Source organism: Coptis chinensis, chromosome 3, assembly GCF_015680905.1.
Source record: "Coptis chinensis isolate HL-2020 chromosome 3, ASM1568090v1, whole genome shotgun sequence".
Classification (NCBI taxonomy): domain Eukaryota; kingdom Viridiplantae; phylum Streptophyta; class Magnoliopsida; order Ranunculales; family Ranunculaceae; genus Coptis; species Coptis chinensis.
The window spans coordinates 104,441,649-104,468,458 of record NC_141458.1 but is presented as its reverse complement, the minus strand read 5'-3'; the positions used below and the strand labels follow the sequence as shown (position 1 = coordinate 104,468,458).

Here is a 26,810-nt window from a genome sequence, read left to right as displayed (position 1 = left end):
TTACACTGAGGTGTTCGAGTGAAATATCTGCACATTGGCATCCCTTATTAACAACAAAGACACAAATACAAACACCCACTACAAAGTGGCAACTATCTACTTTTACTTTCAATTTGGAACGGAGAAAAACTGCATACAACATACGTGTTGCTCTACTGGAAGTAAGTCGAACCACAAACGTTTTTGAAAATTTCAATTGGAGGAGGAAGACGAAGTTACTCGATGGTTTGTTCTGCTATTTGAGAAAATGGGTTTTACTACTGTGTCTAATTTCGAGTCGTGGGTTTTGAGTTGTGTCCATGGCAAATTTCGTAATTTCAACAGAAAAAGGATATTTATGACAATTCACAATTCTTGACTAGTCAACTGACGTCCACTGTTAGTTGACTTCTTTTGACTGTCAAGTTGGGGGGAAACCCTAATTTCAATTATAATGGGGGGTAATCCTAATTGCAACTACTGGTGGGGGGGTATGTCAATATAACCCTAAAAAGAAAGTTAGCAGTTAACTATGTCCGTATTAGAGTTTCAACTGTCAACACAAAAGACTGAAAGCCAGTTCTCTATTGACAACGGAACTTGTTTGTTTCCCCTCCCACTTAACAGTATGTTGAGACGTTTTCTCCCATGAATCCTACACTATTAAAGATCAACTTTCGTTTTTTTTTAAATTTCAATAGACAACTGCATACTGCTCTCTTATTCCGTAAAGAACTTGTGATGCCTCAGAAGTTGATGAGAATCTTCTTGAAACATTTTGGGATCTTTTATGTCTCTGAAAGAGGTAAGAAACTTAGTGTATGCTTAACTGAAGCTTATGATGGTCCTGAGCTTATAGAGAAGTGCCCTTTGGTTCTTTGGAAAGAAAAGGTTCGACGTCTTATTGGTTACAGGGGAAGGAAACGGGATATTGAAACATATAATGAGTTTTCAGATATGGAGGGAGGTGATAATCTGCTTAAGGTAGACGATAAAGGTGAACATGCTTTCTTGGATGGCAGGGGTGATGAAATCATGAGCAATCTGGAGGGTATTACTGTCCCAGATGATTCTGAGATGGAGCTCGAGGATGTCCTTACAGCATACAAAGACACTGAAAAATCTTGAGGTTAGAAGTACACTTCACCTGTGTCTAAATCATGTATTGATGAGTTGCAATTGCTTATTAGGTGATATGAAATGGGAACTAAATTTTCGGTTTGAATAGGACCTGAGATAATATATTGAAACTTAGATATCATTCTTAACAGATATTGGATTGTGATTGCAACAAGCCATCATCTTACACCTTCCTCTTGTATTTTTTCTGGGAACATGCATTTTTTTCTGGCTATAAACTAACTTTCACACATTTATTTCATCAGTAACTAAATTTGTCAGTAGGCATTTCACTGAGATCATTGAGAAAGGCTTAGGAGGTTCCATACCATATTTTGAGAATCGTTATCTGATTTTACTTGAGTTAGTGAATAAGAATGGATAGAAGTAAATGATTTTTATGATTTTGAAGTATGACACTAATCTGATTTATATTCTCTGAGAAATACACGATTTTACTGAATGAACTGTATGAAGTTTTGAATGTGTTTTATTAAGTAAATTATAGTTATTTAAGAAAGAAACACTGAAATGATAATGGATCTCTTCTTGACGTTTATATTAGCCTTTCATCGCCCTCTCTGGTCCTCTACACAACCCACACTTACACACAAATTCCCAACTCTTTATTCTGCAAGCACCTCTCTTGTCTTCAGATCATTGTCGTGCTATCAGTTCACTCTATAGACACTGTCTCATCTTCAGGATCAGAGGGAAAAAAAAACAGGGTTAACTAGGATTAGCAACCCCCCCTCATTACCCTGCTTTTTATTCCTGGGTAAGATACTAATATGACAGTAGTGTCCTATACTCCTATTTCCACTAACTCCTTTTCTTTTGACACCCCCTCCTTTTCTTAATGCTTGAATTTTCTTACCCCGTTTGATCAAATTTTATACGAATTCTTTTTTTGAGAGAAGTCATATTTAATCATCATCTCGGTTCCTGTTCAATTGGTCCGGCTGTCGGGTTGTGACCAACAAAATGGCTTAACTAAATTTAATCCTTTCTTAAACCTTCATACAAAATCACTGAAGTGTGGACTATTACCTAGACTAATCTTTTTTATTGAAAAAAAAAACTAGACTAATCCTCAGCCATCACGGTTGCTTCCATGCTACCATACCGTAAGATTTTTTAGTTATTAAATCCAAAACTAACATCTTAAAAGCGAAAACAATCCGTACAATATAAGTCTTTAGAAAGAAGAATAAACAACCGAATTTTCGGAATATTTGATCAAGGTCCCATAAAGTTGCTCATAATTCACAAACCATATCCAACCATCCAAGAGTGCTTTACTGCTTCCTTGCAATTACTTCATTGCTCTCCTCTCTAAGAGCAGAATTTTGTCAACGAAAATCCCAACTCTTTATCCTGCAAGCACCTCTCGTCTTCGGATCATTGTACTGCTATCTTTATTATTGTCTCATCTTCCGCATCACATTCATAGAAGCAACTTCCATTGATGGAAATAGATATGGATGATGAGATTGATTTAGAATTTTAGATTGACACTGTTGTGATTCCGTATACTCTTGGAGGGGTGAATATGCATACTTTCTACCCTGCTTTTTATTCCTGGGTAAGATACTAATATGACAGTAGTGTCCTATACTTCTATTTCCACAAACTCATTTTCTTGTGATCCATCTCTTTTTCTTATGCTCGTATTTGCTTACCCTGTTTGACGAAATTTTATATACGAAGGACTTTTTGAGAGGTCATATTTTATCATCATCTCCGTTCCTGTTCAATCGGTCGGGTTGTCGGGTCGTGAGTTGCGACCAACCAAATGACTGAACTCAATCCTTTTTTTCATGCAAAATCACTGAATCATGGACTATTACCTAGACTGATCCTCAGCCATCAAGGTTACTTCACGGTGAGATTTTTTAGTTATTAATCCAACACTAACATCTTAAAAACCAAAACATTCAGTACAATGTCAGGTTTTAGAAAGGATGACGGAGTGTGGTGGGATTTTAAGAAGCAGAAAACAGAATAATAATTACAGCATATCCAGACTGGTGTGCGAAAATATTGGTCACATCCTTGATGAGTTGATGCAGCCTACTGAATTAGAATAACTAGTTCCTTAAGTGCAGTCCGTATAATGAGGTAGATAAAAGATGTGCAATCTATGTGCTTGGTGCACACCATTTCAAATTCAAACAGATTGAAGTGTGACATGTTCAAACACCGATGCAATTACAGAAGCAGTGTTTGAATATGGACTTGAAAGTGTTCTTGTAATATATAACATAATTGGCAAATGTAAACACTGATGCAATTGTATTATACCAGTAAAAGCTTGAATCTGGATTCAAAGTGTTCTTAGAAACATGTATGATACGAAGATACGAACTTGGTAAATTGAATCTTAATTTGTATTAGAAGCATGTACATCGCAACTCTCGTAAGTGACACTTTCTGGTTCCCATTTTTGTAAAATGTCTAAGTATTTATATTGTTTCCTACATTTTATGGTGAAATGTTGAAAATTATGTGAATCTCTTAAACTCACAGTACTAAAACATTTCTTGTGAATTTAGAAAATGTATGAACTTGAGCTCTCACGTTCTAAAGTTTTACAATTTGTATTCGTTATTTTTATCACAACGATTTCTAAATTAAATTCTTTGCTCTACATGAGCACATTACTATGCAAGTCATAAAGAAATAGAACAAATTATCAATCAAGAATCAAGAATTAAAGTGCCCAACAAAAAACTTGACCCCACTTGAATGCACTACTTGCCTTGAAGTCTTGAAACCTGATTACTTTTCAGAAAAAATATGTGTATGTGTTCAGCAGGTCCAAAATACCTTCATCTTGAAAATAAATTTCAGTGTCCTCCAATATCTCAATAAATATAATTAACCATGAATTATACAAATTGTTTCTTTTGTAATAGTAAAGCTTCACTATAGCATTTTTCCATTGATAACCACCGTACTCCATAGAGCTCAAACTGTTTTGGGCACAAACAATTGTATGGTTTAGAATTAGCTAATTTAGTAGTTACCGAAAATCATATACATAATATATCCACTTATAATGTTCTGTCACGAGCAATCATCATACACTCTGTATGATATGCATGGAAATTATTTTCTATCGCGTAAAACAATTCATGTTTTAGACATGGCCACCATATTGAAAACCCATTCTATTTCTAACTGCACACAGCATACAATTATGACTTCTACAATTAGTTTGATCTTTCCCCAATACAATTATGGGCTCGATTTCCACTTGCTTGGACAAAACCGATATACTGGAAAGTGAAAACAAGTTTGTATCGAAAAATACCAAATTTTCACAAAATACCAAATCTCGTTAATCCTATCTAATTGTTATTGAATCCCCCCGACATCAAATTTCTATGTACTAAGTGAACCAAAATTCTATAGCAACCGAATTTTTTGAACCGAATTTGTGAACACACTGACGTGGCACTCATCGGTGAGGGTGGTGTATTGTATTAGTCAAAGAAGTACCGAAAAATCAAGGTCTCTCTGCTTGCCACGTCAGTGTGTTCACAAATTCGGTTCAAAAGTGTGAGTTGCTGTAGAAACACTCACTAAGTGAAATAGCAAAACAATAAGTTAAAATAAGGGGTTTTTAGGTTTTGGTCCTCCTAATAATAGGGTAATTAGGCTTTGGTCCAATAATGATCAATTATTAGGTTTTGGTCCTCCTAACCGTGAGTTGACTTGGTTGACCAACGATGGACGTCCGCCCATCTCACATATTTTGCTATTACCCACAATACCCTTGATGTTTGGGGCTTTATCGTCATAATAAATAAATAAATAAAAAGAGTCTTAGTGTTTGGGGCAATATGGCGGAGTATGATGAAACCCTAGTAGTAGTAGAAGACAAGAAGACAGAAATGGAAGATAAAGAAGACTCGAGCAGCTCTTCTTCTGACTGAATCTGAAGAAGAAGGAGAAGATGTTCAAAATGTGGAGAAAGCATTAGCTGACAATCCCTCAGACTATGATACTCACGTCCAAGTATCTAATTTTCTTCTTCTTCTCTTCACTCTCTATCTACTAGCAAAACTGCACGCGCGCTGTGCCTGCAATGGCCGAATTATTTTGTGGTATTGAATACAAAATAGTTATTGAAAATTCACGAAAGTTACAAATTTGTTCATATAATATAATTGATCAGGCATATAGGATTATAAGCAAAGTATAATTGAAATGTTGTACATAATAATATGTCTAACGCAAAAACTAAACTTCATAAGTCATTATGTCTTATAAGAAAAGTACAAAAAAAAAAAAATCATTCTCTAACACAAACGCAAAAATGCAAACATTCTAAGTTGCTGTTGCTATAAACTGAATACATCTTCACCCAATCTTTCTCTGCCCGCATAAATAAGCGATGATGCTGTTATTTATGGAACAAACACAATGTGGGATACTGTGTGGACCCTCATAAATGGTCCACATGGCATTACCCGATCCTCTTCTTTTGTGGCCTCGTTGGATCAACTTGTGCAGTGAGACATCCAACCGACGGAATGCTTTCAAGACCACAATGCCGCTAGGGACCCGGTTAGGCATGATCTCTGGACATGACACCCCGGTGGACCCTACATATCTGCCTAGCCTAGCCCCGGTTAGTAGCCGGGGCCCAACATGGCATGTGGGCCAAGCCTCACTATAAGCCCGTGTCGGATGAAAATAAGGCCCGGCCGGACACTCGCGAGAATATGGAGATTGGACTCTATCCAATGTAACTGAAAATTAAGGATAAAGATCTATATCCAGAGATTCTCTATCCAATGTAACTGAAAACTAGGACAAGGATCCATATCCAGGGATTCTCTAGTTTTCCGGACTGTTACATAATGAGGAGTTTTCACCAACAGAACTACATTGAAAAACTCCATACTCCGGAGATTTTTAGAGACTTGATCCATCTGGGGTATGTAGGCAGCCACTGAACTAAAAAGTGGTTCAGTCTCAACAACAAGAACATTTTTTCCTATGCAACAAGTTCAACAAGGTCTTGAGAGTTCAAATCGCTTTTACGTAGGTGGTGATATTCAGAAGGTCAGTTTCTGTTTTAAGAGTGTCTGGGTAGATCGGTTTTTGCCCCGACAGATACAAAATAATTAGGAAAATATTAAGTTTGTTACCTTATATGAAGGTTTTTTGTGGCGATTCAATTTCCATCCAGATTTGGAGTAACTCTTTGGAGTTGGTGTAGAAGCCTCGAGAGTGGTATCTTCAACAATAAGCTATATCAATGAAAGAGTACTCAATTAATGTGTTTCTAGTACAATAAAAGATATTGTATAAAAACTAAAAATGATTGGCATATAGATATGTATATACAGTACCACAATCTTTTGTTTCTTTATTGATGATTCACAAACTTTATCAGCATCATGTTTGAAAAATTCTATTAGCTGTCAACGCTGTATTTGGATTATTCAAATTGAATTGACTTATTTTGAGCTCAAATGAAAGTGATAACCCAACCAGTTTTTCATTCAAAATGTCCTTAATCATTTGTGGACCTTCATCCTGAAAAAAATAATAATAAATAAATAAATAATTTGAAATTGAAATTGTAACCTGGTCAAGTGTGAAGTCCGTATGAATGATAACTTTCACTTGAAAAATATCAGACAAACCTGGTCATTCATAGTAACTAAATCTTCAATTGGAACTGAAATGAGCTTTTCAGCTTCAGACCCAAAAATAACAAGTTGTTGTGACTTGATTGTTGGATCCTGAACATCGATGCGAACATAATACCTTTTTGAAATAGAAGATAACTTACGTATTAATAAAATTATATTCTATTTGTTAATACAATACATGCCTATTTAATTTTATTGTTTTGATGAATACCTTGCAACAATATCGGAAACAATACGTACGGTTGCACTTTTCACACCATTTTCTCGTTATTTTGTTTGTAACTTTCTTGGTGCACTTTCCGCAAGATAAGTAGAAAGGCTCACAGTCATGTATAACACCAATTATTGTGCATTGACATGTGAACGCTGCACCCTTTTTTTTTTATAAGAAACTTTGTTAATGTCTAATCTATTTAAGATAACAAAAGTTGATCACTATAACTTGTATACTCTTACCACGGGCTTGTCTTTCTTTACTGCATCAATAATCTCTTGTAATGTTTTTTGGTAGGTATTGCTGCAATTTTCTGACATGTAGTCTACGATTGAATAGTTTGATAGGAAACTAATTTGTTTATGTTGGGTCCTGCATTTTAGATGTATTAGTTCGGAATAGTTAAATACTTAATACGGATTTAAATGTAGAGATCAATTTTTTGAAGATTTAGGAAGCATTTTTAGAGCCACAACCTGGTAATCTATAGTAAAGACTGTGTCTTTGGGATTTCAAGATTCGAATAAATCTGTGTCGATGATGTAGAGGATACACAGTAAATATCTGAAGAAATAATTATTCATAGTAAGCAACAAGTAATCTCAGTTGAGTTCGTCTTTGATTTAAATCGAATTAAAAAGCTCACCATTGAATCAATTGACAACTGCGGATGTAATAATAAAAACAGGTGCAGGTGTCATTGAAGAAAGGTTATAATTTTCAATTTCATTAGCTTTGTTTCTCCACAGCGTAACCCTTAATTTTTTTTCCCCTGGAAAGTTATGTAGTGCATAAGATAAGATGATGAAACATGTTTAATTGATTAAATGGAAATTAATAGAACTGAAAATTGTTACCCCTCATCTTGTAAGTAAATCTCTCTTTTCTTGGATATATTTCCATTTGGTTTTATTTGTATTTCACAAATTGAATGAAGTATGCCCATAATGTCTGTTTAAGATAGAAAAATGATCGTTAAGGAATTGAGTTATAAACACGTAGTAAAGTGGCAACAACAAATTTTCATATTTAATGAAGGGATGCCTTTATTGAAATTAGTCTACTTGGGAGAAATCATACCGATGGAATAGTTTTTTTGTCCATGGTGAAGGTGAAGATTGTTAAATGGTACTAAATTGAATTTGTATTTCGGGATATCAGTATAATGATCATCAAGGACCTTAAGTATGGTATCCCATTTAAAATATAACTTGAAACCATGATCAATAGGCTTGTAATTGCTTTTAGCGACACCGACGCTAAAATTTTGAAGTTCACATATGTTACCCTCCAGCAAGGCCTGCTTATGTTTTGATATATAATTTCCTGTGACCATTGCTTGTATTTGATCACCCTGTAGTATTCGAAGGCATAATAAGAAAGGATAGAATAAATCGAGAAATGGTACATCAAAGATTTCGATAAAAATACATATGATTAGTATATGACCTTAGCATCAATAAATATGACATCCATACTCTGGAGTTCTTTTTCATCTTCAAAGTTATACACCTTTCAAACTCTCGACAATCTGACAACCAGTTTCCATGGTTTTCGAGTTCCATCAACTTCGGCGACGTAGTGATCATTTCTGGCATCCATTTTTTGTCCAAAGAACCTGTTGTTTATATGTCAATTGATAATTAGTAATAGTGTATGTACTAATAGCGAAAAAGTGAAAAAAATATGGAATTTCGAATTCTTACTCATCAACTTGCATGTAAACGAGTATATGAGAAGTGAGAAACAACCCCAAGACTGTATGCTTTTATTTCAGAGCGGTAATACATATATATATATATATAGTTTTTTTTTGCTTAGAACCGTTAGGAGTTAGTTTTTTTGAACTGTTGTAAGGTAGTTTTTTCTTTTCTTTTTGTTAACTGGTAGAAAATCTGGGCGAAGGGGTGCTAGAGAGTAGAGACGGTTAAGGAGGTTTCCAAAATAGGCCATTGTTGTGTATCCGGCCTACAGTCGTGTACATATGTACCATGGGTTTTGCATGGAAGTTCAAAACAATTATGACCTTTCACATCCAATTGAAATCACTCAACTTAATTCGGTTTGACTTGTTTTTTTTTAGTGTTGTTGAAATTTTATTACACTTCCATGAACATTGTTACATAGTTATAGTAGTAGTAGAGGCGTTGATAGGCTTATTAGTCCTAACATTATTTCCTGTAAATTCCTTTTTTAATTACTTGTTAACAAACATGTTTCACGCAGCGTATTGTCGTGATTATGATAGGTCTCTTGTCTGGATTAAATATTGTAAACAAAGATTCCTGTAAAAATTGTTAGCGGAAGTACTGCCTGTTTGATATGATCCATAATGGGATGCCATATTTTAAACTCTTAACTTACGTGTTATTTGTACCATAACTGTAGAATGGGCATGCAAGGAATCTGCTAATAATGCAGAATAATTTGATAATCAGATACGGTTGAGCAGTAATTGGTTCATACAAATAATAGAAAGAAGTATATAACAAAGCTACATTCACAATAATCTATTGTGGAAAAAAACTGTTGCGAATCACATTCACAATAATACTGCTTCTGGAACGTTTTTACTTTCAGTGAAGCTACATATGTAATAACAAATGACAGCATGTCTCTTGGATCAGTGTATAGTCAGAAAGATGTGTGCATGCAGCAACCCTCTACTTTGAAATTCAACTTCGTACATTGTTGTTAGGAAAGTAACAAAAATGAGCATATGTTAGTCGTACTAATATTACCAATTAATTTTTTTAAAATAATAATAATTAAGGCTTGCTTTATCAGTACCTGTAACTCTTCTATGATGTAGTGGTCGTTGGTACAAACTTTGCATGAATTGATTTAATTTAATTTTGAAAACCCGATTAACAATATCCAACCTATCATCTGCTTGTTGTCTCATGTTTTAGTTCAAAAAGAATTTGATCTCATACCAATTGGGGTTGAAGCCAAAAGTCAGAGAAAGACTAAGGGGCTTTGACCACCTATAATAATTCAACCTAGCATCTTCAATATGTGTGTTGACATCCATTACATATTGTTGATGCAGACGGCCAGCTCTGATCAAATTGTACACTTCGTTTGGGACGAGTTGACTTAAAAATGCATAGACTTCACTAAGTGTTCTTCTGTAATGTGGTGCCTGTCCATGCATTCCTCTAAAAAAATGATCAACCCATAAGTGATTTGCAATTCTTCTACATAGAATTAAATTGTGACTGAACATGATGTATGGATACAATTCACGTGTATACTGCAAAGTTGTAACAACCCTCAGTATGCGATCATTCCGAGTACGCTCTACAAAGTGCAAAGTAGCTAGTTGAATACAAATGATAGTATCAACTTAACAAAATAGCTCGCTTTCCTGACTCGCGGCTGGGATTAGTTTTGAGGGGGTATAAATCTACGGTCACAATTGCCTCACTGTCTCACGTGAGATCGCAATAAATCAAAATCTTAAATGTAAAACCCATCGTATCCAAACCTTTCCTTCTCCGAAATTAGAATTTAATTGGACCTTGAAAAGCTTCGAAACCTTTTGGGTTCTCCCTCCACCTCTAAGTGCTTCCACCCTCTAAGTGCTTCGAAACCTTTTTGGTATATACCAGAAAGATTTTTACTTCTAAGATGAAAAAAAAACAAAATCATACGTACCCCACTTCTATACACTACAAATCATCTCTTTCAGCTCAATGAACAAGACAGTCTTCTGCTTCTTCAGTACATTCTCTGCAATTGTGCAATTGCTCTTTTACATCAACTACTCTATACAAAAAATATCTTGGATCCTTAGAGGTTCAAATCAACTCGAGGTACTGAACAAAAAAAAATTAACTCAAGTGCAAGATCTGAATGAAAGAAAATAAGTCAGGGGGCCACAACGGAAACATTATACATCACTGGAAGGCATGACAATTTTGAACAGACCAGGGATGGTCTCGACAGGACTGAGTTTACATCTGATGGCAAGAGAATGAATATAGGTTCTCTACTGATGGCATGGGAGCCACATCCAAAACGTCCTGCGAGTCAGCGTGAGATCTGGGTTCATAAATTTTTCATATTGTCATCTATTATTGTTTGAACCACTTCAGAATGATCCCACCAATAAAGTTATTGGTAATGATAGTGTTTGCCTATCTAATATTGTTTGAATCATTTTTGAATGATCCCAGCACAAAGGTGATCAATATGAACCACTTCGGAATGATCCCACCAATAAAGTGATTGGTGATGATATCGTTTGCCTGGCCTACAAGATTTGAAGTCATCAGTCCGTTCTACTTGCTCCGACCAATGGTTATGAACTGTCGTGGTTTTGTAGGATCCACCGGAAAGACCAAATGGCTACAACGCCAATGTGTTAAGGCTGAACGTTTGCAGTTATGGGTGATTACAGTTATCCTTTGGTCTCCCATCTTTCAATTCCTCTCTCCAATAGATGGAAAACATCTCTTCGATCGGTTACTTTTCTTATCTATTATATTGTGTGCTTATTTTTTTTATGTTGATTTTTTTATTTTTGCAGCCAAATGGCCGTTTTGAGACACAAACCAAGATCTGTCTCAGCATATCAAATTATCATCCTGAGCATTGACAGCCATCATGGAGCGGTAAGCTTCATACAATGTGCATTTAATTGTTTTCCATCATTTTAAAGATTAAATTGGAGAGACTACTAATAGTTGACTCTCTTGCCATTAAGTTTTAGGTTCTTCCTTTTAGATGTGAAGTTTTATGAACATGGTGTAATTGATAATTTTATGTTTGTCTTTTCTGTTATGGTTCTGTGTTAAACATAGACCTTTATAAAACATAGACCTATATGAAATACAAGGATGTTTGAGTTGGATAAAGAGTTCCAATTGAATGAGTATGTTACTGTCTTGCCAAAGTTTGACATGCTTTTCATATCCTGATCCACCACTTTTAATGGCAGTTCGAACAGCCTTAGTTGCATTGATTGCATTCATGCCTACAAATCCAAATGGTGCCTTGGGCTCACTGGATTACAAGAAAGAAGAAAGGCGCTGTTTGGCAATTAAATCGCGTGGGGCAGCACCAAAATTTAGAACGTCTGAACGCGAAAGACTAATTGATGAGGTATGTTTAAATTCTATACTTGAATCCCCCATAAACATCTTTTATAAGTTGTGACCTGTGTGCTTTGAACTTACTAGACTGCTTGCAGATTCACCAGTATATGCTGAGCAAAGTGCCCCAGTTCCTCAACTTGCTGCACAAGAGTCATCGATGAACACCCAACCAATGCGAAGGTGAAGCACCTGTTGCTCCCTCCGGATGGTGATAACATAGCCGCTCCTCGACGAAAGCCAAACCCCGAAGCCGAAGACGGGGATTGACGCTCGAGAGGTCCATGCCAATGCAGGTCCTTTGAGTGTCGGTTTGATTACAATGAATGTATCAAGACGTGTCCCAGCAACAGAGCATGGTGAACAGCTGCAAAGGCCAGAGGTAAGAGTTTCAAAATAGTCAGATGATCAGTTGTTCACATGGGCTGCGATAGGGCTCACAGTTGCAAGAAGACCTGGCATATAGTTCATTTGTTGTTGAGCAGATCATCAGGCACGTGTCTCACCGCTTGGAATCTCTTGCACTTCGTCTAACCAGCCACAGTTCAAAGGTAAGATCCCTTGATCGACCACCTAATTTAATTTATTAAGTTCCTTCACTTCAGTGCATTTCTTTTATTTCTCTACTTACATTGTTTCCCCTAAACTTTTCATGATTATTTTTCTAATTCTTTGCTTATATTGTTGCGTCGAATAGGAATTTAGGCCACTCTTTGTTACATAAAAGTTGTGGATTCGACATTAATTAAATAGCTTAATTGTGAAATTAAGGAACCCTTCGGTTAAGTTCTCCAAAGCTTTAATCGTGAAAATGAACAAAAGAACCCTTCATTCTCCAAAGCTCACAAAAACCCTTCGTTCTCCAAAGCTCGAAGTTCTCAACGAAGGGAAAAAAAAAGGCGCATGATACAACGGTGGCTTTTGCAGGTCAATCTCATGATAAAACAAAGAGATTGAGAGGAAAAGGAAGGAAGAGTTGATGAGATAATTCCAGCCGCGAGTCAGGAAAGCGAGCTATTTTGTTAAGTTGATTTTGTCATTTGTTAACGACTCTTTTGATCAGTCGACCAAACACCATTTATGAGTGTGTAGTCCATACCAAATAGGCAACAAAGCTTAATAATTGGTAGATTTTTTTGGGGTTTTGCTTGGTGGTATTTTCTTATTGAAGTTCATCTAAATCTTTTCGGGAATTTCTTGGTAATTATACTAATATTGCATATACATTCCTGTTAAGTTGAAATATTCTCCAACTACCCATGTCGATAACTTTGTTCTCTTTTAGCTTATGATACCTTCCCCTCCTAAAAAAGAAATTCATAAATCCATGTTGTTCCCTAGACTCTGTAATAAACTTAAATTTTTATTGCATAATCGTGTGTATTAAGATTTATAACAATTTGTTAATTTTTTTTGTTTGGCTTTCAGTTATGTCATTGAGGTAGACTTTGATTACACTTGAGGTATTATACATTTCTGTAATCCCTTTAAAATTTATACACATGCTTAACGGATTGTACTCTCATTTTAAGCAACTTAGGTGAATATGATTTCATTGCCAATTGCAAAACTTTGAATCACATCTCTTTCATTTGGGTCAACTGCGCCAAGGTAATATCCTTTTCACGCAATTAACGCTCCAGTGCCTTTATCTTAACCTTGCACTTTGTTTCTTCATCTTTGTTTTTATACTGTAATAGTTTTACATTGTAGCTTTTTCATCTGTTTTTGTTTCTTTCATTTAGTTACATCCAATTGTGTAAGTTCTTTAGTCAATCCCAAGTGGACCCACCAATCATTCCACTCTAATTCTAAAAGTAATCTAAGTTCTACGTATTTAGTTTTATTTCTTTGTCCTCCCAACTGAGGAACCATTGTTTGTTTGTGTTTGGGTGTTTTCTCTATCTTTGTTTTCGTTTGAAGTTTTGCACTTACTGTGTTTGTTGTTTTTATTACTATTCTTTTCCATTTGTATGGTATTTTATAATTCTTTCACCGGTGAATGGAGTTTGTATTGCAGGCTCTATAAGCAATAAGGAGGTGCTACAAGGGTACACCTTATTCGGGTATTTTATTTTATATTCATGTTGTGTTTTAAAATGGAGGTGCAAATACATAGAAAGGTTGCAATGCCTAGGAAAAACGTACACTTATAGCGGTATGGCAAAGCCACTCTTGACCAAATTACAATTGTGCACTGATTTTATGTTTATCAAATTAATATTATTGATGCCAAGACACCAATCTATGTATACTTGGCATGACTATTTATAATCATTTCATTGCTATTTTAGTGAAGACTGTCTTAGCTAAACGCATTACACACACAACGATTAAATGAAAGTTGTGTAGGTTAACAGGGATGTTTATTCCATTTTTGCATAGTAAGAATCATATATGGTCTTTAATAGGTTTTTTTTTAGCGTATTGTTAGGTTTTTGTTATTCTTGCTTCTTGCTAAGGTTCAGAAACATTGTATTGCATGGCAAATATTTTTTTTTCCCTTTTTTTTCATTTTAATTATTTATGGAAATGAGACATATTATAGGTTGTTCTTTGGGGCATAGTGTATTGCTTAAAAATTCTTGCACTACTGTCAAAATTTACATGATTTGTAGATAAAAAATTACACACGCACTGATTAGACGAAAATTGTGTAGGTTAACAGGGATGTTTATTCCATTTTTGTATAGTAAGAATCATATATGGTCTTTAATAGGTTATTTTTTAGCATGTCGTTGGGTTTTTGTTATTCTTGCCTGTCAGAGGGATATAAGGAAGTAGAGTTGGAAACTGATTCCTTGAGGGCAGTGAAGGCTATCAATAAGCTGGAGAAGTCACCTTGGTATTGTTGGGATATTCTGGAAGCCATTGAACAGAAAAAGGAAAAGTTTCGATTTGTTTCCTGCTCGCATGTGTACAGAGAAGTAAACAGAGCTGCAGATTATCTAGCATCTCTAATACAGGGTAGTTGTAATCTCTCCATCCAATTTGTCCCTCCATTAGATTATGTATTGCAGAATATTGTAAATGAAGATGCGAGTGGACAAAGGTATGTAAGAAAAAGTTAATCAATACAGGTGGAGGTCTGCCTAACCTCAGCTTAATTTCTGAAAAAAAAAAAAAAAGGGTTCAAACACGTTGTATTGCATGGCAAATATTTTTTCCCCGTTTTTTTTTTTTTTTTTTTTTTTATTATTCATGGAAATTAAGCATATTATAGGTTGTTCTTTGGGGTATAGTGTATTGCTTAAAAAATTTTAAACTGCCGTCAAACTTTACACGATTTGTAGATCAAACCACTTGACCAAGTCAATTTTATTTTGTTGCATTTGTTCCTGATCCTCGATAGCTATGTTGCTAGCAATATAGGCACAATTAATAAATTAATATATGTTACACCTTTGACTGCTACTTAGTGCATATATTGTTTTAATCTAACAGTCTAAAATAATGCATTTATTGCGTATGTTTGGGAGTCGTCTATTTTGATTTTGGTGGTCGCTGGTACTGACTTCGGTACTTTGGTACTTTGGCATATTATTATCAAATATATTCATTAGATTGTTATACCTCTCACATTGCCGTTGGCGATGGAGGTATTGGAATCGGCATTGGAAGTAGTGTTGAGGTTGGGGTTGGTACTGTCGTTGCTACCTAAAAATCTGCTTCCTCTTTGAAATTGATTTATAGAGTCTGTGAGTTAGTGAGTGAGATCAAGTGTAATTTGTGCTCAATGCAATCTGTATTATGTGATTTTTTTTTTTTGGTAAGATTTGAATATATCTGTAGTCAGTGAAAAGTTGTCAAGCAATTGAATTGTTACATGCTACTGTATTTTGCCATCATACAGACTAACTGTTGGAACAATGGAGAGTATCTACACTTCTCCAGTACCAGCAACTAGCAACCACTGATGCTATTCATTGTTGGTGTTAGGGCCTTCTGCACAAATTCATCACTATACAATATTTAGCTGAATTTTACCGTTTAGACATAAATGAACATAACTTACAAGTACATAGAATTAAAGAATTACTTAGAAAATCACCGAGAGTTACTGATTAAGATGCAAAAAAGTAATGAAACTAAATAAGATAATGGTCTTTCACATACTGTTATAAAACATAGTACTTTGTGAAGAGTACAGAGTTCTCAGTGATGTTCAAGTATAAGCTAATTCAATTTTTTTAATTACTTTCAATAGTTAATTACTATCGTGTTCGGAGGAAGAGGTGTAGCTCTTAGATAAAAAAGGAAAATGGATTCGACAATCAATCAACGAATGTTTTAAGTTGATAGTAGAATTCTCTTACAAAAACTTTGATAAAAGTCTGAATGAAAAATTACCTGTTTATTTTTTAGTTTATCCCGCATAAAATGATGTTGTGTTCTTTTACGAAGAAATGGTGAAGGCGGAAAAGTAAGTGGGTCGTAGATGGTTTTCTTTCATAGTTACATTTTCTGATATGACGTAGGCAATATGTATAAGTATTCAATTTTTTTTTACAGATCAAGTCTTAAGTCTACGATCACTGAAGAAACAAACATATTAATTTAATTCAAGAGTAAGAAGCTAGAATAGATAACCAACAGTTTTCAAAGGTTTAATATCATATCTACGAAGCCAGACATGGACATTTCTACAAGACACAAAGTATTTTGGGTATGATATGAAGTGGGTATAAAATTAAAGTAACAAAACAATTAACTAAGATCCAAATTATAGTAGCCAATGAAAGAAGTAAGATGTTCTGACCTCTGAAGAGGGAACGACATGGCAATACATATATAAAGCATGCATGCTCTGTGTTGTTTACGTTGAGCCTCTAATCGCATTGAATGCAATCGTTGTACAATAGATGGAAGAGCGCCTCTTAGATACAACTGCTTTCACCTACAATCTATTTGCAGAATAATTGAAGCTATACTAATAAAGTGACATTTAGTAAGATTTATTCAAATACAGGTTTGATATCCATTACAAAAAAATAATAGTACTGAAACTTATTTTTAAAAGAGACAATCTCCATCCGAACAATTTCTTGTATTGTATTAAAATTTTCGTACAATATCAATAATAGTGCACATTCCATACCCAGGATTTATATTTCTAAGCAACATAATAGGTGCACCAATCTTAAGCCGCAACTCATGAGCTGGCAGACCTCCTGGAGAAATATTATTTAACAACTCTTGTTAGTACAAATTGCGAAAATCATCCTCGACCGAATCAAATGAAAAAAATACTACTAGCTTCATGTCCGGGTAAGAATTTGAGAACACGATTATTCAATCTATTAACATGGCTGTTCAAAGGTGTCAATAAAGCTCTATCCACAATGTAATTCAAATCTCTTGCATTGTCGCATAGATTTGGGAAGACTGCGTCAATCAATCTGGCAATGGAATCTTCATTTTCCCAAGGGATAACCATATCATCGGGAACTCTGATCATATCATTTTCTACGTAGGGTTCTTCAGCATTTTCAATCTTCAGTAGATAAGCAGAATAAGAAGGATCAGATTTTGCACGCATGTTTTCTTTCAAGCGAAAAATTCTCACCTGGTTCCATAAGTCAGACTTAACAATACATGCATTAATTGTTTGTGTCCTTGTACCACGAAGAATTATTGATAGTGTCTGCCTGAAATCTCCTCCAATAACCATAACTTTTCCGCCAAAAGGAAGTGTCTGATCGAAGAGGTCTCGAAAAGTTTTGTCTAAAGCTTCAAAAGTGTAGCGATGAGTCATCGTGATTTCATCCCAAATAATAACTCTGGCTTTTTCTATGAGTTTGGCTAAATTTGTTCCTTTACTGATTGAACACATTGAATTAGGTTTTAGAGAAAGCAGAAGTTTGAATCTAGAATGAGCTGTTCTTCCTCCGGGTAATATGGTGGCTGCGATCCCTGATGTTGCTGTTGCAAGAGCAATTCCCCCGTCTTTCCTAATAGAAGCCAGTATTGCCAGATACAGGTATGTCTTTCCAGTACCCCCAGGCCCATCGACAAAGAAAACTCCACTTTTTTTTTCTTCTATCACTTGTAAAATAGCTCTGTAAGCACTTAACTGTTCTTGATTCAAGTGATCAATAGACAATAAATCTGCATGTGGCACCACAACAAACATCTCATTTTGTAAGAGTTCAGAAACGTCAGACTCTAGAAGGAATTCATTTTTTAAAGGAGGAAGATCGTACTCAGATAGTACCTGGTTTTGTAGTACTAAGAGTTTAATTATATCATTGAGAACCTGATTGTGCAATACTTCAACACGTGTAGTGTTCGAACTCGGGTAATCCTCAGACATTGCCATGACATACTCATCCCACAATCTGCGCACACCTGTTGGTTGACAGTAGACTAAAATCGTAACAAATAAACTTCTCAAAGCAAATGACATTTTGACTCTAGAAGCTTATTCAAGGCATGCTCGATAACTATCATCATTTTCTAAGAGTCCAAGTCTTTCAGCAGCTTCTTTGAAAGTTTTGCATCTCTCACCATTAACATAAAGCATATCATGGAAAGATGTGGGACCCCTAACATGATTCAGAAGAACCCTGAGGAAAAATACGTCACCTTCCGAAGGATGAATGGTATATATTCTTCCAATAACTTTCAATGTTGATAATCGACGAACCCATCAAGTCCTTTCTTTTGCAAGCCACCGGTAATATTCAGGTATTTCTCTGTATAATAATTGCCTTGCTTCAGGATCATCTCTGTTTAACTTGAAAAATTCTGTTAGCATAGTTCTAGAATTGAGCTCATCTGCAAGTACATTGGAGACAGACTGATGACTGTAGTATCGAACCTGTTGCCTATTCGGCAAGTGAATGTGCAATCTTTCAACAGATGGATAAATCTTACTCAAGTCAAATTTATAAATTCTCCACAAAGCTTCAGGTGCACAAATCCATCTTCCATCAACAAAGTGTTGTATCTCATCAAACTCAGGTCCACGACGCACTTCAAGAGATACACAGTCTGGCCCTTTGTAAACATACTTGTAGAGATACTTAATAGATGAAATGTTACTGCAAACTTCAACATTAATATGACAATTATATTTCCTCAACAACCAAGGGTTATATGGAACGACCCAACTATTGTTGGCAACTTTTTTAGATCTCCCACCAAGAGGGACAGAACGGCCGTCATAACGCCTTTGATATATTGGGTAGGTATCATTCCCCTGAGTTGTAATAGGTGCAAAAGGCTGGGATAGTTTCTTTTGCATTTTCCAGTTTTCATACATGAAGTGTTTCTGTATTCTACTCCACATGAACCATGTATCATATGTTCAAGAACAATACGATATAATTCTGGTTCTTCATCTTCATAAGGTATTTCAGCCCTAACTATCTTGTCATAGTCATCAGGCCCCTTCAACTTGTCTTCTTCACTGAAAATAATCAGCATGTGAACATGTGGCAACCCTCTTTTCTGGAACTCAATGACATGCACATGAGCGACGACTTTTCCCAGCACACCAACTTCATAGATATCCTTCTTTAATTCCTCTAACTTTTCACGAAAGACATGCGTGGTCAAATCTGGTCTATCCTGTGAACTTTGACTAGGTTTTAGTCTGGAAACAATCTCATCCCATTTAGGATTGCACATCATAGTGAGAAATATGTCAGGCTTTCCGTATCTGTGGACCAACGCCATTGCGTCCTGGTATCGCTAATACATATCACGCGGACTACCATTGTAAGAAGATGGCAAAACAGTTTTTCGACCAACATTTGCTGCAATTGTAAGAAGATGTAAATGTCATGATTGCAGATAAGCAAAGTATGTTAAAACATGTTTATAACTCAAGCAATATTACCTGCATTGTTTTCACCAGCAAGCAGCGCATCTTGAAGTCCTTGATAGATTTCAGCTCGAAGGGTGTCCTGGTTTTTTCTAATCCAACGCAATCTACTACTATCAATTTTTATGTAGTTATCAACGATGTATTGCTGAAGCAAACGACCACCTCTAAGAAAAAGAGAGGTATCATGCTGCCTAATCTACAAATTATATAGATAAACGATTATAACCATATCAAATACAAAATGATATTTTAAAGGCATCAACAAATTAAGGGAATGCATAACAAAGCATATTATCTGCAACCGTATACACTAAGATCAAGTATGCTCAAACAACTTTAACAAAATTCTATGGTAGACTTTAAAACAGTTGTAAAATGTGTAGACTTTAAAGCAGTTGTAAAAAAGAGCTTCTGACCTGAAGCACATAAGAATAAAATTCACGGCATGTCACACTATTTCCATTATTGCTCCTGGTATTAAGATCCCACCCATAGCTCCCATAAGGTAACAATAAAGGGTATTGCAAGGCGACTGAAAAGATTGATATACCAAAGACCTTATAACAATAAAGTACCCTCATTCTCTCAACCTTATTAGTTTTCTTCTCTGTATGCTGATAACTCATAACCATTCAGTCCATGCTGATACATAGTTTTTAGATCACCGTGTAATTTTATGTTGTTCTTGGTATTAAGTAATCTTCATTCCTACCAATTAATTGGTGTCTGTTGTGTTCAACAGTTGCTGCATTTTCATCTGCATCTTTCCTCGAATAGTACATCACAGTACACCCCAAGTCAATCTTACAATGGACTTCAAACAAAGGGCCCTAAATCAAATGATATGCTATCCATGCAACCACAGATATCAGCTTCTCCTCATGAAGCCCTGTCAAACACCCCACTCTCTCTCTAAAAAAAAAACTCTTTGCCAGAGATCTAAAAGGCGACTGAAAAGATTGATATACCAGAGACCTTATAACAATAAAGTACCCTCACTCTCTTAACCTTATTAGTTTTTTTCTCTGTATGCTGATAACTCATAACCATTCAGTCCATGCTGATACATAGTTTTTAGATCACCGTGTAATTTTATGTTGTTCTTGGTATTAAGTAATCTTCATTCCTACCAATTAATTGGTGTCTGTTGTGTTCAACAGTTGCTGCATTTTCATCTGCATCTTTCCTCGAATGGTACATCACAGTACACCCCAAGTCAATCTTACAATGGACTTCAAACAGAGGGCCCTAAATCAAATGATATGCTGTCCATGCAACCACAGATATCAGCTTCTCCTCATGAAGGGGTTTCCCTCACAAAACAGAGGTTAAGAATGACATGTCAAATACATTGATAAAATCCAAGTCAAGTAAGTCCAGCTCTCCATTTATTTTCAAAAATGGGAAAAGTAGTCGAAGGAAACACCAAGAAAAAGTTGATTGCAGAAGCCTTATGAACACTGATATTGCAAATGCAGTTGAGCTCTCTATTGCAGCATCAGAAGCACTGTCCATATCTGAATTAGTAAATAGCGCCTCTGCTTCCGAAGTTTTTCCTGTTTCAGCTGTACTTGAAGTTGCACTACGTGTAAAGCAAGCATGGATTCAGTTGTGTCAACAAAGGTTGGCAAATATATCAGATTGTGTAACTGATGTGGTTGATGAGACTGTTCTGCTGCAAGACCTGGATGAAGACACTATGGCAGATGCATGTTTGCAAGTTGGCATCTCTTGGCAATTTCGTGTTTTAAGAAAATGCCATGATTGTTTTCTTCATGATAATAAATTTGGTGATGCTGCGCTTAAGCGGTTTGGAGCTGTTAGGGTTGTTTATATTAGAAGTCATTGTTTGGTTTGTTTTGGAACTGTTAGGTTTATTTTCATTTAAATATTTATGTTTATGTTGGAATTGGAATGGGTATGATTTCTCGATCTATTCATTTGTTATTTTAGTTTCTATGTCTCTGCAAAATAGTATGATCTTCGATGTGCTATATTCTTTGGGTCTGTATTTCTCAAGATTGACAAAGGTTGTTGAATACTTGAATACTTGAATGCGTAGAAAAAGATTTATATGGTTTCTTCAGTCTGAACAACTATCTTTGGCAAGGTGAATTTTTGCTCGATACGCACTCTACATTTTGCACCTTTATTATTATTTGTTTATGCTTAAAGTTGTACAAGAATGCTTTTTAGGTTGAGATTTTATCTGTAGCATTGTTTGCATTGCAAAGAATATGTCAAAGGCCTTTAATGTAGTTGTTTTTAGTGCTCCTTTTGGTATTTTGTAATAAAAAACGTAGTTTTATAGATGAACATTGGGGAATCAGGTAAAATCTTAACTCTTCATATTATTTCAGAATTGAGTTTTAAACCTATTCTCCTGTGTAATTTAATTTCTTAGTAATTATACTATCTTGCATAAACAATCATGTTGAATTGCTTTGCCTTTTTTTCCCCCTTGAAAATTATATTAGTGTTTGGTACTGATTAAGAATGTTTTTGTATTTCAAGATTGGCTTGGTATTGGATCAGTTAAACGGTGATGAGAGGAAAGAGATTCCAAGATTGGATAATGAATTGGTAACTTTTAAAGCAACATTCTCACAACCCCCGAATGTTGTGGAATCCATAGGAGTTCATAAAGTGTGAGTTGAGTGCCGAGATGTGTAAAATTCACTTTGCCTCCATTCTCAATTAGATAGTTGTTGCTCTGTTTAATGTGCTAATTGAATCTTCTTCTTTGCAACTTCATCAGTGGAGATTCCCTCAATCCATCTATTCACTGCCCTCACAACTCGATCTTTCATTGAATTCAGGTATGCCTCATTGGTTGTTTTTTATTTAATTTGTACGTCTATGTCCCCTTCTCCGTCTTTGTAGATTGTACTACACTGCTACTATCACAATTTTGTTTACGTGACATGTACAGTTCATTTACACTCCTACTTATTATTGTGTTAGTTGCATTACATTCTACACTATTGGTATAAATCAATACTGTGACACATACCTTTTCCCATATGTATCTTTTTTTTTAATAGTGATTCGTTTCAAATATGGATTGAATTGATAGTTCCCTTATGACAGGCATGATTTGTTTTTTCTTTATTTGAGTTTTCTGCTGAGCATGAGCATGTTGGGGGAATTATTAGGGACTATGGAGGACAAAGGTGCTTCGCTTTCACCCGAAGAACTAAGACCAAGCCGGCGGGCTTGGAGGTTCTTTGAAGTTGAGTTGCACTAACGTTGAGGTTAGTTGACATTTAGAAACTATATATATAGTTTCTAATTGTTTGTTGAATTGATTTGGGTTGAGTTTTATTTTACCAATTTGATATTTCTTTCAGAATTTCTAAAGGTCAAATGCTTAATGAATTGTGAAGTGGTTTTATCCTTGATCATAAATCTGAACAACTTCACCGATGTCCCCTCTTATATTGGTTGTTAAAGTGTGTGTGGAAAGCATAGCGACTTGTTTGAGCTCTTTCACCACAAAGAACCCTAGACTATTTGTTTGATGTTGTATGCGAAGCCAAAAAGGTTAGTATTTCAGTTTTTGTTGAGTATTTGATTTGAATTTCTTATAAAAACAGGTTGCTTTTTCGTTCATTCCAAATCTTCTTGTTATGTTTGCTAGCTTGCTACTTTTTCCATGAATGATTCGTCTTAAAATTTTGGCTGCTTATCTATTGGTAGTCTACATGAGATTTATTTTGAATTACATTCTAGAGTGTAATGATAAACTGGGGTTCAAGAGTGCGCTACTTCTAGACACATCTATTAATCCTTTCAGTCTTATATAATTTGATAGATCCGAAGTCAATTAAAATCCCTTTACCGGGCTTTTTGATTACTCGCTATGGTTATCATTATATAGTCTTCCGAGTTCTAACTGTAGCAAATGGCACAGGCATGCCTTTGGTTCAAACCAAGTGTAGTGACTTATTGCGTAATCAATGAAGTCAATGCTCCAAACAGTTTAGACTGTGTTCTGATACGTGGTTGTACAAAATGGTTTGCCTTCAAATTAATTTAACTACAAAAAATTGTTTTTGCTTGAAACTTATATTAAACACTTCTTCTGTATATAATAAAAAGTCCCATTTGTAGTATGATTACATGATTAGTTATTAATCATGATCACATAATCACATTTTGTAATGAGAAGAGAAAGTGTGTTGGTATTATACGTTTGTGTCTTGAGGATCATACATGTTTCGACCAAATATGATCAAAACACCAAGTGTTGATAAAAAGACGAAGAACGTATAAAAGTAATTAGAAAAATGATGGTGATCGGGGGAATGATGAGACTGTACCTTGCGGTTGCCCGTACCCAAATTATCGGTGGGATCAAGTCTCAAGAACGTAGTTCAATGAAAAATAGTTTGGTATTTATATAGGTAGAGTAGAGAGTCCTTGTAGATCAAGTATTCTTGTAGTTTGAGTCATTGTGATAGAATATAACTCTCAACTGATAATTATCTCTTTGATAAGAAATGAATCTGGACATAAATCAATGTACATTAGTGGCAAGCCATGTGGCTAAGGTTCACCTTAGACACATGAGTTAATGGCCCACGTACATTGATCCATGGTATTGCAAATTGGGCTTTAGCCCCGTCGACAAAAACGAATAAAGTGGAGACTCCTACCAATGGACGCTTTACCGCGGGTGGGGTCGAAACATCCCCTCTTTGGCATGCGAACAAAGTTCATATGGCAAAGAAGAAAGAAAAAATGAGCGAGAATTATAACGAAGTGTCGTGCGAAAGGAAATGATAGGAAAATTGGATCGAAAAAAAAATCGGAATTATCGAACTAAAAAAATGTCAAACTAGCGTATATGAAACGCAATATAATTAAATAAAAGATGGCGAAAATGCATAGAAAAAAATATGCAAAAATAAAATTGCAAAAGAAATCGATTGCGAAAATTGTACCAACGCAGCGTTCAATAATAATACGAATTTGAATTGACGATGCGTGCCAAATGAATAGCGATACTTGGATTATACCGTTACAAATTAAACGAGGGGCAGTTTAGTAATAAAAAAAAAAAAAGGTAGTTAAATATGAATTGGACTCAAAGTGTTCGGATGAGATAAGAATTGAGAGTCTAGATAAAGTTGGAGTTGGAGAAGAATCCCACCAAAGATTGGAAAACCCGCGTAATCCTATATAAGTCTTTGGGCTGCATATCCCAATCCATAAAAAATTGTATTCTCATCCAACGTAATAGACGCGCCAAGAGAAGTTTTGAAGCTTGTTCCGTCTGCGCTTTGACTAGCCAGGTATGTTTTCTCACCATCATAGTCAAGCTCGTTCTGCAAATAAGAAAAAATATCAGATGTTGTCACTCTTGAACTTTCCTCCTGCTGCCTCAAGATCCATTCATATAGTTTTTCCAGTGCATGTCTTTCCCCGGCTTGAAAAACCAACTGCTCTAGAAATAGCTCTTAGTTGCACTTCTATTATGCGAGAGAAACGGCCAATGATGTTGGAGGTCGTCAGATCAATTCAATATATCCACTCTAGGAATCACATCACGTGTATTTTCCGGTGAAGGAGAATTTTCCTCCTCTCCGCGTGCATTCAGCCTACAAACACGGCTTAAGGAAGTTCATCCTTTCTTGCACTATTTAAAATCCCAATCTCGAGATTCGGTGAAGTTCATATGGTTATTGCCCATTGTAATTTCTTACCGTTTTGAATTATGTGGAACCTCCGGACTGAAAAAGAATGAGGAAGAAGACGCCAAGTGTTTTTTTTTTTTTTTTTCTTAAACCGTTGAAGCTCGGAGGAGCCATTAATGGCGTCGACCTCGATTTTGTCGGTATAACAAAATCGGCGTTTTGAGGGTATCGGTGGATAGGGTTTTCTGAGAGAACCAAACCCGGCCGGGTTCTTTTTGTGTAAAGGTGGCGGTGGTGGCTGTAGTGGTGGCGGATTGTTAGTGGGCGATGGAGCTAGAAGATGAACAAGAATAAATCGAACTTGGGCTTGGGCTTGGGTCAAGAATAAGTGGGTCGGTTGGGTTTGGGCCCGATTCTATTTTAAGTTGTGTGGGTCGTAATTTAAATGTTTTGTTTGGGCCCAATTTAATTAAGTTTTGGGACCAGGTTCTATTTTGTTTTGTTGGGCGGTTTCGAGCTTTTCGACCCGATTTTCTCGACCTAACCCGACCCGATGTTATGTGCTTTTTTCAGGTAGAAACTACCGTAATATACGGATGAAATATAATCGAAAGAAAAACTTCGATGACTAACGCAGACTTGGTGAGGGTGGAAAGAAGGTGATGATATAAGCGACCATCCGAAACGCGTCGATGGTAAAAGGAAATACGAAAATACTAGGACTCGAGAAATTTGAGATGGATGAAGTGTACGAGTTTGAAACGAAAGTCGAAGAAGATGAAGTAGTAATGGCTTACACACAATTAAATTGCAGGAACGCAATTCCGTTGAGCAAAGAAATAGCGCAATTACTGGAGTGGTGGCAAATTGCACCGGGACAACCGCCAATATCGTTAAGGCTAATCTTTACGAGCGCACCGTTTACAAAATGAATTTAACAGAAGGTTCGGGCTCAAGAAATCTTCGCGTTGATACGACCGAAAGCCATACTGACGAAAGGGTACATAAAATTTGAAATTGAATTCAAGGATTCAAATAGAAGTTTTAAAGGGTTTCCAAAAGTATACACCGGATGGGATAGATTTCTGTACCGCTTGCGAGGGAAGTGGAATCCGACGAGAGTTTAAAGTCTTAGAACAAATTTGAGGTAAGCCAAAACATAAGTATTGAAAACTATACTCACGAGTAAACTTTGTTGACTAACACGAGTTATTTTGTGTCTAACGAAAACGCGAGTATGCTACGGACATTGAATTG

The 26,810-nt window shown here is 35.7% G+C and overlaps 1 protein-coding gene, 1 long non-coding RNA gene and 1 pseudogene across 3 annotated transcripts in view; 2 read left to right on the top strand and 1 right to left on the bottom strand.

Annotated features, from left to right (window-relative positions):
• Positions 1-558: 558 nt before the first annotated feature.
• The window catches only part of LOC147512449 (uncharacterized), an 87,464-nt gene continuing 61,212 nt past the window's right edge, over positions 559-26,810 (top strand). Inside the window, exon 1 of the long non-coding RNA XR_015214948.1 lies at positions 559-1,108. This is a non-coding gene — a long non-coding RNA (uncharacterized LOC147512449). The remainder of the gene's footprint in view (positions 1,109-26,810) is intronic.
• On the top strand, positions 11,495-13,007 carry LOC147512454 (ubiquitin-conjugating enzyme E2 32 pseudogene; annotated as a pseudogene). Its single transcript, XR_015217481.1, has 4 exons — positions 11,495-11,603; positions 11,930-12,093; positions 12,182-12,634; positions 12,781-13,007. The product of XR_015217481.1 is annotated as a ubiquitin-conjugating enzyme E2 32 pseudogene (transcript).
• Positions 17,018-20,441, bottom strand: LOC147512453 (uncharacterized). The gene is made up of 3 exons (XM_086595397.1): positions 20,331-20,441; positions 19,927-20,110; positions 17,018-19,843 (listed from the first exon to the last, which is right to left on the bottom strand). Exon 3 carries the CDS (start codon positions 18,487-18,489, stop codon positions 17,317-17,319), a length of 1,173 nt encoding a protein of 390 aa, XP_086451523.1. The 5' UTR covers positions 18,490-19,843; positions 19,927-20,110; positions 20,331-20,441; the 3' UTR covers positions 17,018-17,316.